General features: G+C 42.5%; 2 protein-coding genes across 2 annotated transcripts; both read right to left on the bottom strand.

The window, feature by feature from the left end:
* Positions 1-448: 448 nt before the first annotated feature.
* LOC106588713 (ADP-ribosylation factor-like protein 4A) lies at positions 449-4,255 on the bottom strand. Its single transcript, XM_014177990.2, has 2 exons — positions 3,984-4,255; positions 449-3,124 (listed from the first exon to the last, which is right to left on the bottom strand). Exon 2 carries the CDS (start codon positions 3,000-3,002, stop codon positions 2,391-2,393), a length of 612 nt encoding a protein of 203 aa, XP_014033465.1. The 5' UTR covers positions 3,003-3,124; positions 3,984-4,255; the 3' UTR covers positions 449-2,390.
* Positions 4,256-5,307: 1,052 nt separating this feature from the next.
* Positions 5,308-16,171, bottom strand: LOC106588714 (adseverin). The gene is made up of 16 exons (XM_014177991.2): positions 15,836-16,171; positions 13,453-13,607; positions 12,551-12,712; positions 11,767-11,916; positions 11,412-11,504; positions 11,207-11,339; positions 10,995-11,083; positions 9,420-9,635; positions 9,044-9,165; positions 8,849-8,939; positions 7,419-7,589; positions 7,002-7,179; positions 6,346-6,467; positions 6,197-6,274; positions 6,041-6,101; positions 5,308-5,858 (listed from the first exon to the last, which is right to left on the bottom strand). The coding sequence occupies exons 1-16, from the start codon at positions 16,026-16,028 to the stop codon at positions 5,689-5,691; spliced, it is 2,184 nt and encodes a 727-aa protein (XP_014033466.1). The 5' UTR covers positions 16,029-16,171; the 3' UTR covers positions 5,308-5,688.
* Positions 16,172-20,360: the final 4,189 nt, after the last annotated feature.

Raw genomic sequence — 20,360 nt, 5'->3', positions numbered from 1 at the left:
ACTTCTAGCTAACAGTGAGAGTAGCTGTTGAACCTGAATTAGTTTCACCGCAGAATTCAGGGGGTTTGGGGCGTAGCCAGTGAATTCAGGTCGGTGAAAAGTGAAATACAGTGTGTCTGTGTGTGAGTAGAGTAAAGTACACTGTGTAATGAAAGCACATCTCTCCAGTTTGTTATTCTCCATTTCCACACTGACAGGAGGGCGGGAACCTATTTCATGAGCAAATATCAGTGATTTACTATTTTTTTCCCCCAGAATCCAATGCAGTGTGTAAATGCCATATAACTACTGATAAGCTATGATAGAAGTGTAACTTAAATATTCTTCTTCTTCCTCTGAAGTTAGTATTCATAACACTGTTGCCCAATGTCTAACGTTATCTATGAAATTATTTTCACCACTTTTGACATGGGAGAGGAAAAAAAACACTGTGTGCGATGTCATGTTATTGCGTTTCATTGTTGCTTTATTCGAGTTGAACAAATTCCTACAAACAAACACATACATATGATCACCCCTCCCGCCTCACACACAGACAGTAAACAGGGGGACAGAACCGACGGTCCAATGTGGTAACAGTGTAACAACTTTTTTTAAACGCTTCCTCCGAAGCAATATCAATATTTGACTTCTTTTAAGTATCATAATAAACGTCATACAAAAATCGGATGACGCAAGGCCAGAAAACGGACCAATAAAGTGCATTTACTTGACTGTCCCTATGGAATATGGAAGTCCATGGGTGCGTTCCAGGTACACAAACTCTGCACAGGTCTGAGATCAGATGATCAGATCTTTACATTATTTGGAGAACTATTTAACATCTCAGGAAGCACATCAACATGATATAACGATCCTGTAAACTGCAAGGACCTGAGTAGAATGAGTGTATCCGGAACGCACCTAAAGTCTTAGGTAGGGCTGGATCTGACAGCAGAAAAGGTGTATCTGGAATGCACCCAAAGTCTTAGGTAGATAGTGAAGGAGGGCTGGATCTACACTCTACACTAAAGTCTTAGGCAGGTACTAGGCCTGGATCTGACAGATGCCTGACACTTTTGGAGTACAGGGTCCAGATCAGGCCGCTAGCCAAGCCAGGAAGGAATATTCAGGGATTGCTTAGTCAACTGAGCCTGACAATCAACAGAATTACACAAGACACAACTACAACCACTGACACCAATAGTGCTGAGCTGAACTGAGTTTATACCCCACCTTGACCTCACTTCACCCAAGTGATAGTAACATTAAATAGCTTAACTGCTGTAGATCCTAATCATTTATCACTGATGAAACACTAACGTTGTTACACTTACGTTTAAAAATGTCCATCTCTGTATTCTCTTCTCAGTGAATCATCATCATTGAGCTTATTGTGAACTATTCTCTCGAAACTTGTATACAGAGGCGCAACTTTGGTTTTAGAAGAGGGGGGGACATCATTTTTTATTTTATTTTATCCAGTCGGACAAACACTCCAAACAGTTTACCCGACCGCTTGGAGGCGTCCGCATGGTCCTAAAGCACACAGTTGCCTCGTTTTGTGTCACATTCCAATGATTAAACGTTCTCAAAAATGCAATTTCAGAATGTGGGGGGGACATGTCCCCGTTCCCAGTGAAAGTTGCGCCCCTGCTTCTAATACTGACTGATTGTAAGACTAAATTTCAGAGGTCACACTAACATGACTCCTACTGCAACTTGATAGTCCTTTGTGTTTTCGACATGTAATCTCATTGTCAACAAAAGCTTTGGTAAACCTATAATTTCATTGTGTTTTCATGCTTCAAACTGATTGAACAATAGGCTACATACACTTGTAACACTTGACAGTAATGACAGCATACAATCAAGTGTGCATTTGACTTCTCTGACACTTCAACGTTTTGATTGTTTTGTCTCTCTGGGAACTCTTGTGTGCCTCATGGTATGACGAAATACTTCCTATAAAAATACATTAGTGTCTACTGTCCCGTGTTGCTGTGCCAGCCAGGACTGCTACCATCCAAAGTCCATGGCATGGTGAAAAAAACCTATTCCATCAGTTCCAGTGAGGACATAGTGACAACCCCCCGAGACAGCCCTGAACAAACTCAGTCCCATTCCATTTGACTGATACAACTGAGCCAAGACAGACTTATAGGCAGGCAGGCAGGCAAGCAGCTGACCCATCACTGAGTGCTCCACATTACCTGGTCAATGTATTGATAAGGAGACACCTAGCATTATTGGTACACCATACTAGTCAACACCACATGTCCAGCTCATGGTTAACAGGTTAACACCCCGACAGGTGGGTCACCGTCCATCACCATTGGTATCTCACATTAAGTCCTTGTGTAACTCCACCAACTCCGCCATGATGGCAGTTGTGTGTGTGACCAATCCGATCATCTCTTCTTCTTCTGTTGAGCTTTCTGCGTCTTCCTCCTTTTGATGATCATGGTGTGGAGCTTCTCGAGACCTTCCTGCAGCCCCTCCCCTATGATGGCGCAGGCGGACTGCAGGTGCCAGGGCGTTCCGTTACCCAGCTCTGCTAGAGCCAGAGAGCGCTCCATCTCGTGAAGCGGCAGGGAGTTCCTCAGGTCCTGCTTGTTGGCCACCACTAGAACAGGCACCCCCTGGTTCTCCGCTAACCTCGTGATCTTATGGAGCTCCGTCTTGGCCTCCTCCAGACGCTCGGTGTCGACGGAATCCACCACAAACACGATACCGTCGGCGCACCGCGTGTATGAGCGCCACAGGGGGCGGAGCTTCTCCTGACCGCCCACGTCCCAGAAGTGGAACGCCGCCTTCCGCCAGGACTTTCCGCTAGCACTCAGGGACACTTTGATCTTCTCCGTGTTGAATCCCTTAGTGGGGACCGTGTTCACAAACTCATTGAAACGAAGGCGGTAGAGGACAGTGGTCTTCCCGGCGCAGTCCAGACCCAGGATGACAATATGGAGAGCCTGGAAGGAAGGAAGGCTGGGCAAGATCTGGTCTGATAATCCATTCCCCATGTTGTTACTCACACTTTGAGGGAGACTCAGACAGGGGAGAAGCGTGCCGCTGCTGCTTCAACAAATAATCACAAGACTTCTTTGCTCATTCCTTTTCCAGGGGGCTGTGCTGCAGCATTCACCTAGACATAAAAGAGAGAGGACACAATGTAAGCAGCTGTAAAAAGCACTCAACAACCAACAAGAACAGCCGTCTATTGCTTTACAATTGGAGCTATGCACTGTAAGTGAATATAGCCTAGGCCTATACAGTCTCTTTTTTCCTTTTCTCATTGTAAGTGAATATGCTCTCTCTCTTTCTTATTCTTAAGCATTTTACATCTGTAATATTTCGGGCCATGAGAAGAATGAGCGGTAAACCAGCCGGGTGTGAAAGGAGCCTATTTGCACATGTAGCGTCTGGAGCAGCGCTCGGAGGTCGGTGGATTTCATATGTTAATTCCCATTCAGACAGTAGACTATCAATACTGGACGACAAGGACGCCGGCGTGCTCCCAACGAAATCCGCCTTTAACTGTCTTCGGGTTGATGATCATTGCCGTTGGCACAAGGAATAACATTATTCTGCTCGTTGCCTGACAAATCGTAAATTGAGAGAATAATCTAAATAGGCTACAGAAGATTGACTGGCTGGCCATCAAGAAACTGTTGCGCGGCAACGTCAGTCTTCTACCACTAACGGCAAAACAAATGGGTTGACAGGCAGACAGAGGGGTTATGCCAACATGTGCTATGAAAAAACAAAACAATGAATCGAATGCTCTTATATATGTTAGTAGGCTATTGCTAGTTTGCTATTCAATCATCTTGCACTCAATATTAGGCGGTCTAGGCAGACATTCAATGCAAACTGTCATGAAAAATTGGTGACGATGGTTTGGGTATAATCTTTTTCATTCCACATATTGTACTAAACGTAATCTCTATGCATAATCTCCAGGCATGGAAAAAAAATATATAATTTGTAGAATGCACACCTACCTTTGTGATGTAGGCCTATGGACTTTCCAAAACATGAACGCAAAATCGTTGCAACAGGGTATCCTTTATGATTTCCTGTCTCTTGCTCACACTTTCAGGTCCACACAACTACTGAGCGATAAACGTGGATGGACTCCCTCTCCATTCAATTCCCGCACCACGGGTTCAACCCAGAATGTTTCTAGCGAGAGCTCTGTTTGGTTGAAGTCCCAGAGCGCTCCGTTTTCTCCTTGTCCGATTGGTGATGAGCGGTGTCTGTTTGCGTCGTCGTCCTCACCCGACACACCTCCACGCACCACCTGTTTCTGTCACTCCGTGTCGTTGAACTCTGAAATTACATTGTACTGGTTGCAATGAAAAGGGCGTGTTATATATTCTAGATGTATTTGTACTTGATATGATGTTTTCTGTGTAAAATGTGTACCTTATCTTATAGGCTACGCTTGTGTGGCTTGTGATTGAAATGTTTCAAGTTTCATTGATTGCAACAAACGCCAAGAATATGACAAATATTAAGATCTAGATATTTTTAAAAGACGTGTCCTGCCTAAATGTGTATGTTCAAATACAAATAGGGCTAATGTTTGCCGATTTTTAAAAATTATTCTATAATTAGATCAGAATGGGAAAAAAGCAATAATGTAAGATCAAAGCACGGTGATTTCCTTCACCAAGATGAGGACCATCAAGAGCAGATTTACTGAGTGACTTGGGTGGTCTCTCGGATCTGGTCTCTCGGATCTGCTCTGATCGCTCAACAGTTTCAAGTGCAGGATCTGAAAGTGGGTGGAGTCCCCAGACATTGTGATGGCGGGAAATGTACATTTCAAATAACATTGCAGTGCAATCACACTGGGCACACATTGATTGAATCAACGTTGTTTCCACGTTACTTCAATACAATTTACGTTGAATTGATGTCTGTGCCCAATCTCACACTCAATTTACTATGTCTCTCATTGGAAAGCCTAGATCTTTCTTTTGATATTCTAAAGTGACCAAAATGACTTTTTCAGGTACTGAATATTGTAGGATATGAATTACAAGTTAATTTTACAGGCTACACAGTAGGCCAAGGTTTGAGCTGAAGACAAGACACTGGAGCTAATAAATGTTTAATAATGTATTAGCCCATCTTGAATTCATTTGATTGTCCATCGTGGTTAGACTTTTAGCCTGGTAATTACCAGACTGATTTGCGAACCATTCATGTAAGCTCGCGAGATCAGGCGGCTTTCGAGGCTAGGTTAGACTCGAGGACAAAAAAACGATGAAATTCTCTTTCTCAGTGTGAGTTCATGCAAATAACTCTCAGAAGGCGTTATGCATTTTCTATCAGAGTTTTTAATGACAAAAGCATTCAATCTTCCATACTCGCCAACACACAAATTACAAACTTATTATTTTTGTTTTTACAGAGCAAATAGCAATATTTATTTCCAGACGTAGTCCAAATGTAAAGATCCGCATTCAAATTAACATCATATATCATACTTTTTGGTCTTTTGTCTTTGGAACAAAACAACAAAGATGTCCAAGCAGTACACGTCATCTGGGGTTAACACTAGTCCCTGAAGGGATAGCTAACCCTCCTTTCACACTAGTATTTTGTAAACCCTCTACTGAATACAGAGTGAATGTTATAACTGTTATAACTGTCTAAACTGTGTTATAATGGTGTTATAACTTTTGGGATTCATTGATGCTAAATCTGCAGTGTCTTCATGGTCCTGGCCATGGTGACTGAGTCCCAGCGTGCCGCGTCCCACCCCAGGAACCACCCTGTGAAGGTGGGGGGCTCATGACCCTGCTTCACCATCACTATGGAGGTCCTCTTATCCCGACCGCCCGGATCCGTCTCTATGTATGTCTTGGCTGTAAGGAAGGGAGCACAGAGATGTTATCAATGGGATAAACCATAGAAAAGAGGGTGTTCACACCCCTTATATATTAAAGGTATATACACATATTTATGTATTATAGTAAACTATATCTTAAACGTATTACGAAAAATAAACTACCCTATATACACACACAAGGCAAAGACCAAAACTCACCTGATTTTAAAGATTCAGTTCTCTCAACTTCATTGGCATCTTTGCCAATCCAGATAAACACCTATCACAAAAAATTAACATCAATGTAGTTCAACCTCCATAGAGTTAGAAATGGGCTGAAAATTGTAATTTGAGGATCTGTAACAAGCTCCATACCTGATCCCAGACATCCAACAGCATCACGTCATCCTCTGCCAGGTCCTCCTGAGTAAACTCCCCTGGAACCTCCTCAATCTGCAAACAGTATTTGTCATCTATCTATGTGTGTGTGTGTGTGTGTGAGTGTGTGAGTGTGCGGTACTCACTATGAACCTGCCAGTCTTGTTGGAGCAGGCGAACAGGCGAGGTTGTTGAGTGAGGCTCTTACTCGCCAGTCTCTCTGATGTTTGGTAGTCCTTCTTTCCCCCTAACGCTGCCCAGAAGTTCGCTACAACCAAACAAAACAAATCTGCTTGGGTTTCTTTGCATCTTGAACTTGTGATATACATTTTTAGGACTAAAAACCTCAAACTTCTCAATCTGTCTCAAGACTTTCCTTGTGTCAGTCTGCCCCCTGGTGACTTTCCTGAGTACTACATCACATCTATTTTTTAAAATTTAATTTGACCTTTATTTAACTTGGCAAGTCAGCTAAGAAAAAAAAATCTTATTTTCAATGATGACCTAGGAACAGTGGGTTAACTGCCTTATTCAGGGGCAGAACAACAGGTTTTTACCTTGTCAACTCAGGGATTCAATCTTGCAACCTTTCGGTTACTAGTCCAACGCTCTAACCACTAGGCTACCTGCCGCCCCTCATAAAGCTTCTCGGAGTAGAACTTCTGATCTAATATCAGGAACCCGTCCATATATTGTTATTCATTATGAACTAGAAAGGAAAATTAATACTACATTAGCACTCCTCCTCTGAGACGTTTTATGAACATGAGCCCAGGCCAAGGAATCTGTATGATATTCTCACCTGGTTCCTGTCCCTCTACGATGCGTTGTGTTTGACACTTCAGCACCTGACTCAGGTACTGGGCCCCCCGCTCTTCGTCCTCGCTGGCACCCTTACCCACCCACAGGTAGCTCCCCCCCGAGGGCAGCTTCAGCAGGTATGCATCGTTAGAGTTCAGGCTGCCAGCCTCTGCATCCACCTGCCATAACACACAACAGACAATGCAACTGGGATCTAGTGGTGAGGAAACACTGACCTCCAGTCTAGATGATAGGAAATGACAAATGAGCATCGTAAATGCCAATGCAAAAAAACTCAAATTTAGCATAATCAGTGCCTATTCACAATATAGTGTGAAAACTGCATTCATGTGTGTATACCTTCCATCTCTGCCAATCAAACAACCATAGGTGTGTGTCTGTGAGAGAATATCCTAACCTCTGCGATGCGTGTGATGGTGCCCAGGTTCCGTCGGACCTGGAACAGGCGTGTGGGGGCTGCAGGTGCCTGGCCTCCGATGCGTGAGGTACCACTCTTATACACGATGAGGGGCTTGGCTTTGAACAGACTCAGGAGATGGGCAGGCTCTTTTCCTTGGGATACTCTCACCTAGGAAACCAAAAGAGAGTAGTAACGCATATCAAATTTGGTACAGGAGCTTAAGGATAGCAAAGCCATAGCTGGAGGGCCAGGTAGAAAACTATGCTGTAGACAACCACTAGGGGGCACTATAACATGGCATACACAGTGGGAGATTCTCATTTGGGCAAAATACCGTTATCTATCCTCCGTGACCCAGAAACCGATAAGTTGTCGAGTGGTCGAGGAAAGTGTCAATTCGTTAGTAGGCGAACAAAGGAGTCTGCTCCCTCTTCGATGACCCACGTCAGCAGAGGATGCACAAGAGTGTCCTCGCGGCAGGTAGCGCAGAAGTGTTTTATAATCCGCCACACCCACTTTGAATCAGATGTGTTTTTTTTTCAATGGTGAAAAACAAGTACACATTTAAAAACTATACTCTACTTATCTATAAAATGTCTGCCACAACTAGCTCCATTTGTTTTCATCGCTTTACACATTTATTTGGGTATTCCACCCCTGCAAACGCATTTCGAGAGTTTGGGACTATAAGATTGTATCTGCATTTTTGTCTAAATGTTGTTATTGACATAGCCTTGTTCTGTTCAATGTTCTCTACCTATATAGTAGTCTAAATACCCCAAATCATGTTGTTCATTTCAAAAGAATACAAGATAAACATCGCTGACACCATTCAAACCGTTGAGGGATCAGAACCATCAGAATCATCTTTTTCCACATTGAACCTTATAGTCCCAAGCTCTCCATTTGCCTGATGAGGCACGAGTGGACAAGGAGATTCTCATTTCATACAAGTGCAGTTGTTTCCACGTTTCCTCTCCTCAATTACCTTTGACCTTTTTTAAAAAAGAGGTGAGGAGAGGACGGAGGAGTTAGTAAAACCAATTGAGAATCTCCCAGCGGCACCCTGTGCTAACAGTTGATCATAAACTATTGAATCAGATTATGAGATACCAACTTCACATCCAGAGAAAAGATTACATCATGCCCCGTAGACATGGAAAGTAAACCCTGATAAAACAATCAAATTAGGGAATTTAATACACTATGGGCTGGAGAGAATAACCTCTAGTATCACACTTTACAACTGTGATCTAAAAAAAAGGTTTAAATCTTTCTACAGCTTTTACACATTTCCACCGAGGGCCTTCGCTCCAACAGCAGTGTTTGTGTCTTTTGGAGGGGTTGGGATAAAGCACATCCACTGGACATCTATGGACATTGGACAATAAGAGATCCTCAACTTAATTTGGGTTAGTTAGACTTACCTGAACTGCATTCCCACCCAGAGAGCGATCGAGCTCCACAGTCAGGAAGGCAGAAGCTGTGAGCTCATCTAGAGTGCTGTTAGCCCCCTGCCTGCCACAGGAAGTATAGGGATCAATCAATTAATCAATCCATCCATCCAACCAACCAACCAACCAATCTAATTGAATATATGAGCACAGGTCTACCAGACTCACCAGGTGTAGATGATCTGTCCTCTCTTATATGTATAGAGGATGATGTAACAGTCTCCTCCATAGAACTGGCCATAGGTCTTTGGGTCGATTGGGACTCGACCACTGCTCTCCACTCTGAAGATCTGGAACATGAAACATGCATCTGGCTTGCTATTCTACTATCATTTGTTTACAATCCATGTGATTGGAATTGTCAGTTGAATAAAACACCTGACTCATTTTTAGATTAGCACATTTGCTTATCCACTGCTCGTAATGCTTGCGTAATGAAGAACCTTGCCTGATACCTGAAAGCCTGTGTTAGCTCCCTGATCTATTGCTTAGACCTTAGCTCAGCGGGCTAACAGTCTTGTGGCAGTAACACATGGTCCTGTACCTGAGTGTCTCCTGTGCCATCATCCACCATGTTATAATGGGCTGCCATGCTCTGGGACTCATGGAGTTTGGAGGCATCAAACTCCACCTGACGTATCTTTGCGATCCTCTCGGTCACAAAGACCTTCCCAAACCCCTCGCTCTGGTTTTTATCCCTCCACCCCTGGAAGAAATGCTTGAAGATGGGAGTCTCCCCACCCTCTGGAAGTACCTGGATCTGGAGATAGAGAAGAGGAGTTGTTTCTATGAATGTCAGCGTTGGGGATCAACTCTCCTTCAGTCCTGATTAAGATGGCGCTGAAGAGGATGGCTGACGTTTTACATACTCCTAGCCAATTGTGCTATTTTTAATTTTTTTTGCCTTGTTCGTAACTTATTTTGTAACTTATTTTGTACATAATGTTGCTGCTACCGTCTCTTGCGACCGAAAATAACTTCTGGACATTAGAACAGTGATTACTCACCACGAATTGGAAGAATCTTTTTTCTTTAACCTGTCTGGGCTAGGGGGCAGTATTTTCACGGCCGGATTAAAAACGTACCCAATTTAAACAGGTTACTACTCTGGCCCAGAAACTAGAATATGCATATTATTAGTAGATTTGGATAGAAAACACTCTGAAGGTTCTAAAACTGTTTGAATGGTGTCTGTGAGTATAACAGAACTCATATGGCAGGCAAAAACCTGAGAAAAGGCTGGTCATGGCTCACATCAACACCATCCTCCCGGATACCCTAGACCCACTCCAATTCGCATACCGCCCCAACAGATCCACAGATGACGCAATCTCAATCGCACTTCACACTGCCCTTTCCCACCTAGACAAAAGGAACACCTATGAGAATTATTCTGTTCACTGACTACAACTCAGCGTTCAACACCATAGTGCCCAAGAAGCTCATCACTAAGCTAAGGACCCTGGAACTAAACACCTCCCGCTGCAACTGGATCCTGGACTTCCTGACGGGCCACCCCCAGGTGGTAAGGGTAGGTAACAACACATCTGCCACGCTGGTCCTCAACACTGGGGCCCCTCAGGGGTGTGTACTTAGTCCACTCCTGTACTCCCTGGTCACCCACGACTGCGTGGCCAAACACGACTCCAACACCATCATTAAGTTTGCTGATGACACAACAATGGTAGGCCTGATCACCGACAACAATGAGACAGCCTATAGGGAGGAGGTCAGAGAACTGGCAGTGTAGTCAGTGAGGTCAGAGTACTGCTCCCCCCCCATTTGTTTTGTACACTGCTGCTACTCGCTGTTTATTATCTATGCATAGCCACTTCACCCCTACCTACATGTACAAATTATTATTTACTTTAGTTAATTTGGTAAATATTTTCTTAACTATTCTTGTACTGCACTGTTGGTTAAGGGCTTGTAAGTAAGCATTTCAAGGTAAAGTCTACACTTGTGGAATTCGATGCATGTGACAAATAAAGTTTGATTTGATCAGTTTAGCAGGTCATGAACTGACATAGACTGATATTTGAGTCACGAGTTGATCCAATCAAATGATCCAACCAAAGCAATTGTGACTGACGCTATATGGATGATAATGAGCATAAACCTGTGTGTTAGCTGGGTAGCCCATCTGCTTGATGAAGCCCTCAGCAGTCTTCATGGCAGTCTTCCTCTCGCTGGGGTTGGCGTTACGGCCTTTATGGGTGATGATGGAAGATTCATGCAGAAGAAGAGGTACAAAAAGATGGGAGGTACTAAAGGATGAGGGGATGAATTTAGACGGTCAAGATAAGCATGTGTAGCAGTTTAAATACGTACCTTTCCAGACAAAGATCATCTTGCTCTTCCCGTGGTCCAGGATGAAGCACTCGTCAGACAGCAGATGGCTCTGAGAGAACGGGTTCTCCTCTGAGACCAGGGTCACCTGCATTTCTCCGGACGCATCTGATACCTGAAAGGAATAACATCGAGATGAGTGTGTGTGTGTGAGTGTGTGTTAGTGTGTATAGACTGTGTCCCATACCATGTAGAGTTTGGCCATCTTCCTGTTGGAGATATCTGCCATCACATCGTCATTGTCATCACCTTCTGGTAGATCTGGCTTGTTGCCAAGTACCTGTTAAGGTTGACCGGTAAAAACACAAAGACAAAAAAGACTAAGATAATATTGACAATATTAATAATATTAAAATTGATAATACTGTGTTAATGGAGATAGCAAAATGATAGTGTACATAAGTGGATTATTTAACTGTCATACAGTTAGGTGCCTGCAGTAATTCGCGATAAATGTCCATTCAAGAGCGCAAACTCTAGACTAGGGAATGAAAGTTCAATATTGTGGTTGTAAAAATACATATTGAATTAGCATCTGTCACCTCAGTTAACTCAGATGGCTCGCTCCCCTCTTCCACGACAACCAGCTTTGCTCGGCCATTCCTCTCATTGTCACGGATACTGGCAGCCACCTGCGCTGCCTTCAGGCGCTCAAACTTGTTGCACTCTGAACCACACCACTGGTAGATAACCTATAGACGAGTAACAGGTACGGTTCATTTGAAAAAGGTTGTTGCTCACTTTATCAAGTTCCAGGTGCATACAGGCGTTTAGCTTCGAGGGATAACTAACACTATGCTGGGGCAAACAGATGACCCGGGTTCAAACGCAGTGGGTCACTGTTATGTGGCAATACATCCTTATTTCCGGCAATATTCAAATAAGAGAACAGTACAGCTTTTAGATTTAGTTTGGTAAACATTAGGATACCTTGTATATCAAATGATCTGATACATAAACCCACCTCAAGTCAACATACCGTAGGCCTGCATATATTTAAGAAGAACTCAAGCCGAACAGTTAATATTTGACTTTCAACAGAATTTGAAGTTTGTCTGGACAATGTGTCTGTTTTCTCAGGAAGGTGACAGTCAAACAAATGAACTGTTGTTACAGGTTCTCTGAGTGCACTACCATCTGTGCCATACAAGTGGCAGAGGCAGTGTTCCCAACATAGACACTATATCATTGATACATGTTCTATATCTATATGGTATACTCTCACATAGAGGGAGGCTAAAGTACAATCTACCGATCCGTCGATCCATTGATGAGTCAATTAGTCAATCAGTAGATCAATCAATCAATCAATCAATCAAAACTTACTGCACCAAGGTCCACGATGAAACCGTCCCCTCTGTTGAAGCTGGACCAGTTGAGGGTGACCTCGGTTGCCCTGACGACGCGGCGACCTTTGATATGGAATAGTCTCAGAGCTGACAGGTCGTTGGTGACCACGTGATGGAACCCAGAGGCCACGCCTCCGGCCTAGAATAGAACAGGATATAATATTAAAAAAATGGAGTACATCAGGATGAAATTGAATACTTCATTGCCCTCAAGAGGGAATTTGTCTTGCTCAGTTTAAAAGCAATACAAGATGTACATAGCATACATCACATACAAAACAAGATACAGTTACATAGGCTGGGTTTTAGGCTGGGTTTCTGTACAGCACTTTGAGATATCAGCTGATGTAAGAAGGGCTATTTAAAAAAAATTGATTTGATTTGATGACATAGTACCCAACAGAAACATCCCTGAAACAACATATAAAAGTCAATGTCAGAGCCTATGAGTACCCTGTGAGGTTGAACAAGGTTAGAATGTCAAGTAGTTCCTTCTAGTGATTGGGTAATATTAAGGAAAATCAAGAAAGGCTCTGAACCAAGGAAAACAAACAAGGTGAGGATCACGCATAACTGTTTTTCCTTTTCATCTGCACACCAGGTTCCTTTACCATCCCATGAGTCAGATTGCTGCCCATGGTCAGGGCCAAACAAAACGTTACAACAAGTGTTTATTTAATAGCAGACCTCCAGCGTATGATGCCCAGGTCTGAAATGTGGCAAATGGAATGAATGTTCACTGCTAAAAATAAGGGTGCTTTTTGGTTCAATATAACACCATATCTTCTAGTAGTAAACAGCAGTAAGACAGATACAGGAACAAATCTAATATTAGTGACATAAACTGAAATAAAATGCATCAGTAAGACAATACTGTACTTTATATGTGATGCCTCCCTTGAAGTATCGTGTGAAGGCGGTGGACTCGAACCCCTGCAGTTCTCTGTACTGGACAGGCTTCCCTCCTAGGAAATCATCCAGCTGAACAGTAAATATGGCCGCCGCCGTGCTCTCATCCTGGCTGCACTCCTTACCTAAGGAGAGAACATGAGTGGTACAATACTTAAATACAATATGATAAATGTTGGCATGAAATGAGAGAGTATTCAAGTTTAGACAAAGGAACTTAAGCACAATGTTCATTCTTATGAGTCAAACTGCCTAGCTGATGTTATCACTGTGATGTTCATAGTATGCTTTATTTTCACACTGTGTGGCGTGGGCCTGTTTGTTCACATCTTTTTTGTCACCCTTGCAGACAGATGGCTTGGCAACAATAATCACACTGGTGATACGGTTTTCATATTTTCACTCTCAAACAGAATCTAACAGCCTTGCGTGTTGCCATTGTACATTTCTGAGTGACTGCTGCTGCTGCACAACACAACCGTGGTTTATCACCCATCTCAAGGCCATCAGACTGTTAAACAGCCATCACTAACACAGAGATGCTGCTGCCTGGGTATAGACTTGAAATCATTGGCCACTTGAATAAATGGATCACTAGTCACTTTCATAATGCCACTTTAATAATGTTTACATATCTTGCATTAGTCATCTCATATACTATACTATACTATACAATACTATACTATACTATACTATATTTTATACCATCTATTGCATCTTGCCTATGCAGCTCTGTCATTGCTCATCCATATATTTATATGTATATATTCTTATTCCATTCCTTTACTTAGATTTGTTTTTAATTAGGTAGTTGTTGTGGAATTGTGAGAATACATGTTATATATTGCTGCACTGTCGGAACTAAAAGCACAAGCATTTCACTACACTCGCAATAACATCTGCAAACCATGTGTATGTAACCAATACAATTGGACTTGATTTGAGGAGCTGGAACCCTGTAAGTGGTACCTTGTAGGCCTGATGAGGTAGGTAAACAGTCCAAGTCATACCTACTATTTTGGTGTGACTAACATAGTTAAACATTAGCTACCAGTCTATAACATGTTGCCATTCTAATTTAGTGAGTGACTGAATGAAGGAACTGAGGGAAAAATTAAAGCCCATAGCATCAAGCATAATGTGAAGGAAACCCTTTGGAGGTCCATTAGTGTGTTTAGAGGTTAATGATTAATGATGGGGGGGGGCATGAGGGAGGAGAGGAAAGAGGAAGGGTGGGAGAGAGAGAGAAGGTGGGAGAGTGAGAGAGAGAGAGAGGGAGAAAGAGAGAGGGTGTGGGAGAGAGAGAGACCTACAAATATATGATTTTGTGTCTAGGAAGGAAGCTGGAGTTAAAGATCAGTAGCCTTGACTTGCATGGTTCAGTAGTTCCACCACAAAACTGACAGCACTTTCAGGTACAATGTGTGTACTCTGAGACAGCTGAACAGAGAAGTTACTCAAAGGTTAATGAAAAGGCTTGATCGTTTTCCAGAGTGGCTATAGTCCTGATAGGAAGGGAAAACATCCCCGTCCCACTACGTGTGGAACGAAGACTGATATAGTTTACGACCTCTGCTGAGAATGACCTTATCTTATCCAGGAACATTCATGATAGTCAATCACCCCACCCAGATAGTCACTTTCATGTTTTACTTCAGGCAAAAAAACTGTATTCAGCTCAGCTGATGACAAGATCGGCTGACTTGCTTCTGCTTTACTTCTCTGTACACCAAGAGAACAGCACCTCACAGACCTCACAATTTCCATCCACAGGGATGAAGAGTGCCTTTTGAATTTTTAGACTGCTTGACTTTTTAGATGGCTAGCCTGGCTGTCCAGGTGCCCAAAATCCTTATGTTCCATCCCTGCTCACACACGATCATCCACAAAGAGCGGGGAGGTGCAGGCCAGCAGCAATGCCAAATAATAGTGATTAATAAATCCAATCTTTCTCAACATTATCAGCATCTCATATCTGTATTCGTGGTGTCAAGCCAAACCATCTATCTTGCTCTGTCTTGTATGTACAACCTGCTCTTCTCCTATATGAATACATCTACTCAGATATGATCCTATGATGAAGGGAATGTGTTATAACACTGTTAGTATATTATGTCCTTTGATGCTAAGTTATTTTAGCTATTGCCAATGTATTTATTCATGTTAATGAGAAGGTTCTGAGAATATTATGCCATGGATTTCAGCCTGTAGCTATAAAACTTGAACGTCTATGAAGCACTCCCCAAATGTATTCACGTTAATCTCCAGGGATTCATAACCCTCCATCAGTAAACAAATCATCCAGTGTGGGAAGAGCCTGAGGAAACACACTCGCTCATTCACTCCAACTCACCCAGCCAGTAGTGCAGGTCATAGAAGCAGCTATCCCGCTGTTTGACGGTGTGGAGGACCACGTACGCGTCCCCAACATAGAAGTTCCCGTGCAGGTTCTCAGGCACAGGGACCAGGTCAATCTTCTCTATCCTCCATATCTGGAGACCTGCTGCCCTGCCTGCCTTGTCAAACTCCCTGTGGTAGAGCACCATGGTTCCTCTGGTTGTCTGGTAGCAGAAGGGCGACGGCTGGACGTGGATCCCTGGTGTGGTGAGAAGAGTATGGGGTGAGAGCGAGGCACAGACTGCTGCTCTGTTCTCTGTCTGGTCCAGGAGAGGAGTGAGTCAATAGCAGCAGTGTGCAGGGCTATAAGGCTGAGGTTGAGGCTGAGAGGGGGTGGGTGTGTCTTAGAGGCTGCCAAAGTACACACACAATGCATGCGTGCACACACACACACACACACACACACACACACACACACACACACACACACACACACACACACACACACACACACACACACACACACACACACACACACACACACACACGTTTTCACTACACCTACATATTACTGTCTCTATCCATGCTCATTATTTCCAATATGCCCTTGGAAAAGCGCTCAGAGTAAAGGTTCTGCTATAATAACTTTATTACATCATAATATTAGGCTTCAAATAACTTGCATTCAGATCAGGTCAACAGAGATGTTTATCTTGTAGTTTCAACAAAGCTCAGCAAACCAAATCAAATTATATTTATCACATGCGCCGAATACAACATGTGTAGACCTTACCGTGAAATGCTTACTTACAAACCCTTAACCAACAATGCAGTTTAAGAAATAGAGTTAAGTAAATATTTACTAAATAAACTAAGTAAAACATTTCATAAAAAGTAACACAATAAAATGACATAATAATAACGAGGCCATATATACAGGGGGTACCGGTACAGAGTCAATGTCGATGCCGAGCAGTTGCCATACCATACCATGCAATTGGTCAGGATGCTCTCAATGGTGCAGCTGTAGAACTTTTTTAGGGTCTGGAGACCCATTCCAAATCTTTTCAATCGCCCGAGGGGAAAAAGGTTTTGTTGTGCCCTCTTCACGACTGTTTTGGTGTGTTTGGACCATGATATCAGTGTGTGGTTATTTGTCTCTGCACTTACAAACATAGACAACCAGAAACAATTCCCCACAATTGCATCAGTTCAGAATTGATCTCTACTCTGGTTTAAAAAAATATTACCATTTGACCAAGAAACTAAATATAAACCAGACATTACAGAATGGTTCCCTTTCAAGTTCCCTATTTCTTGTTTCGTATTAGACTGGTCTCTAATGGTTATGGCTTAGGGGAGAGTCCTAGTCCAAGGTCTTTGTGATGGTATTCAAAACTTGTAGATTTACCAGCCGTAGCTGCTCAATTCCAACACATTGCACAGCTTGGGGCCAAATCTTTGGAAAATGTCAAGCATTTTCCTCATAAGTCTAGAAATACAATGACAGTCTGTAGTACAACTACTTACTACTAACTAATACATAAGTGTTTTTTTACAAGACCAATCTGATAATGTTGTGCAACTAATCTGTTTTGAGTACTGTAGAGTTTTAACCCCCTCAAAAATAAGGTTAAAGTTGGTGACGCCAGTGACCAGTTTCCACTTAGTGTCAGTTAATGTGAGCAATAGAAGAGGAGGAACCAGACCAGTGATGGAAGCTTTATAATGGTGATTCCTCACGAAACCAGGACAAAAAAAGACCATGATTTCGGGACTTTCACAACGTTTAATAAATAGAATGGTCCTTTGGAGGAAGTATTGTTGACATATCTTTGACATTTGTATCAAAAAGCATCATTGAGAAATAATCAAAGTTGGCATATTTATGACATTTTTGGACTTACCCAGACCTCCTCCTTTAAGACTCCATAATATTTCATACGTAGGTGCTACAAAGCAAAAACTGGAGTCAAATGAAGCTTTACCGCTTGTTCTGAAATATGAGTAGTATTTTGAGTTCAACAACAATTTCCATACATTCAATTGTTAATGTAAAAAAAAAAAGTACAGTAATTTTTTTAATATACATTTTTTGATTTGGGTATTTTTTCTATATATTGCTGAACATAATATAGTCTATGGGCATATGAAAGATAGAAAAAAATTATCAATGTCAGAAATGAAATGGAGCAAAACAGTGCTGTTGCTTAGCACTGTAAACATATCAAAACACAGTGTCATGTGATATCCTGTTTTTGGTGCGGAACTGATATTAAAGTGCAAGCTATGGGTGTCAATTTCCTTTATCTGCAATATATCTGCAATATATACCCACACTTCAGCGTCACTTAAAGTTACTATGTTCAGCTTTACATTGGCTGTGTTATTTCCTCATAGTATTTTCTTTACAATGGTGAGGTAGGCAACATATTTTACGGTAAGATAGGCAATTTAAGGGAAGTTTACAGGCAGTGGTACTTTGAAATTAGTGCAGTAAAAGTGTGTGTGTGTGTGTGTGTGTGTGTTAGATTCAAAGACAGGCTGTGACCTCTCCACCAGTAAGTGATTACATGCAGTTAAGCAAACAAGTTCTGTCATGTGTCATCTATTACAAGTTTATTACATGGCTCATAATTAAATCAATAGTTTACTGGAATTCAACAACTTTACTGGAATTCAAAGTGAAAAGGTACCACCTGCTGGGAATTGAATCTTTGAGAGGTTTAATTCATTATTTTGGAAAGAACAGCTATGATGTCATAAATACCATATAAATTCCAAATATCACCATACTGAATCTGGCCCATTGAATAGGCATAGCACTCAGTGCTTGACTTGGGCAGGCAGGATCTTACCGGAGCTGAGTACCGGCACCTCACATTTTCTACTGCTTGAGCCCCTGTTCATCTTAAAGAATATTAGCTCAAAGGTATTGTGGAGCTCCTACACCTAAATAAAAACAATACCGACACCCAAAATGAGAACCGGAACCTATTTCAGTCCAAGTTAAGCACTGATAACACTACATAACTAGCTATGATGTAATAGCCTACAGTATCACTGTATTAACTGACTCCTGTAGCAAACTGTCATAACACAAGCACAGACAATATTTCAATCTGTCTGCCTCTAGACAGCAGTGAAGTCCATTTCATTAAGGCAATTTTTCACTGAGTGCTTTCTTCTGGGTCAGCATGTTTCACAAGACGAATCATCTGCTTGATTGGGTCAGATATGTGTTCATATTGGGTCTCCATGTGAACAGAAGTCTTGCCCTGTTCTGTTGTGTCCTTTGGGGCACTCAGCCTTGAGAGGATAAGGCCTACACACATAGCCCTTAAAATCAGGCAACTGCTTCGAACGACAGCCACAGTTCCAACAGCAGAAAACAAGTGCTGAAAAAAATATAGCACCTTGTCTTCCTTCCTCGTCTTGATATGTTATCGTCCTGTTTGTCATCATTCCTGCCTGATATCAATCAATATCGTAAATCCACCAACTACATTTAATTTCCCAGAGACATGGAGATATCAAAATGACTAGTTCATTAACTAGCTAATAGTGTGACGGTATTCACATTTGCTAATCAATAATGAAGGCATTCTATTTCCGACGACTGATTAGTGTAAACAAATGCACATTACATTAGAATAAACAACAGCAGAGCATTGTCTTTATTCCAAATGTTTATTGGTTATTTTTCCATAGTCACAGTCACTGTGTTTCAGTCAGTGAACATGTCAAGGTAGCGCTCTAGTGTGAAGTCCTCCCTGTCAGCCAGTGCGTCGCGGTCCAGGCCATATAATGTGACCCTGGCTGTAGTCGGCATCACCTGGCTGCTGGAGTTCTCGGGAGGCAGGATACTGGTCCTCAAAACGGCCAGCTGTATTGGTGTAGCTGGCATCACTGGGTTTGCCATGGGTGACTCAGTCGCTGTGGGTAGATGGTGTGAGTAGGTCTGGAGTCTCTCCATAGACTGGGACGAGGTGAGGTTGCAGAGGGAGGGAGGAGGGTACGGGTAAGGGAGGAAGCTGCGGATGTGGGAACATGTTCATGAGAGTGGCATATTGTGAAAGGATAATGTTACTCAAAGCGTCCTCGGAGAAGTCTGGGTATCTTGGAACCGCTGAAGCATTTGTGTTTAATGAGTCTGCCAGATCAGAGGCAGGGGATGACCAGGGATGTTCTCTTGATAAGTGTGTGAATTCGACAATTTTCCTGTCCTGCTAAGCATTCAAAATGTAACGAGTACTTTTGGGTGTCAGGAAAAATGATTTTCTTTAGGAATGTAGTGGAGTAAAAGTAAAAGTTGTCAAAAATATAAATAGTACAGCACAGATACCCCAAAAAAACTACGTACTTAAGTACTTTACACCACTGGAACAGTGCCCCTCTGTATCTCTGAAGTGGTCAAGGCCAGCTGGTGAGGCGGGGGACCCTGGTACACAGGAAGAGTGTGCCAGGATGCCGATGGGCTGCGTGGTACACCTGGTATACCCCCCCATGCACTGTTAGGAGCAGCAGTGACAAGTAATGTC

The sequence above is a fragment of the Salmo salar genome, chromosome ssa27 (assembly GCF_905237065.1).
Source record: "Salmo salar chromosome ssa27, Ssal_v3.1, whole genome shotgun sequence".
NCBI classification, from domain to species: domain Eukaryota; kingdom Metazoa; phylum Chordata; class Actinopteri; order Salmoniformes; family Salmonidae; genus Salmo; species Salmo salar.
Note: the sequence above shows the minus strand (reverse complement) of the source record. Positions and strands in the feature narration are given on the sequence as shown.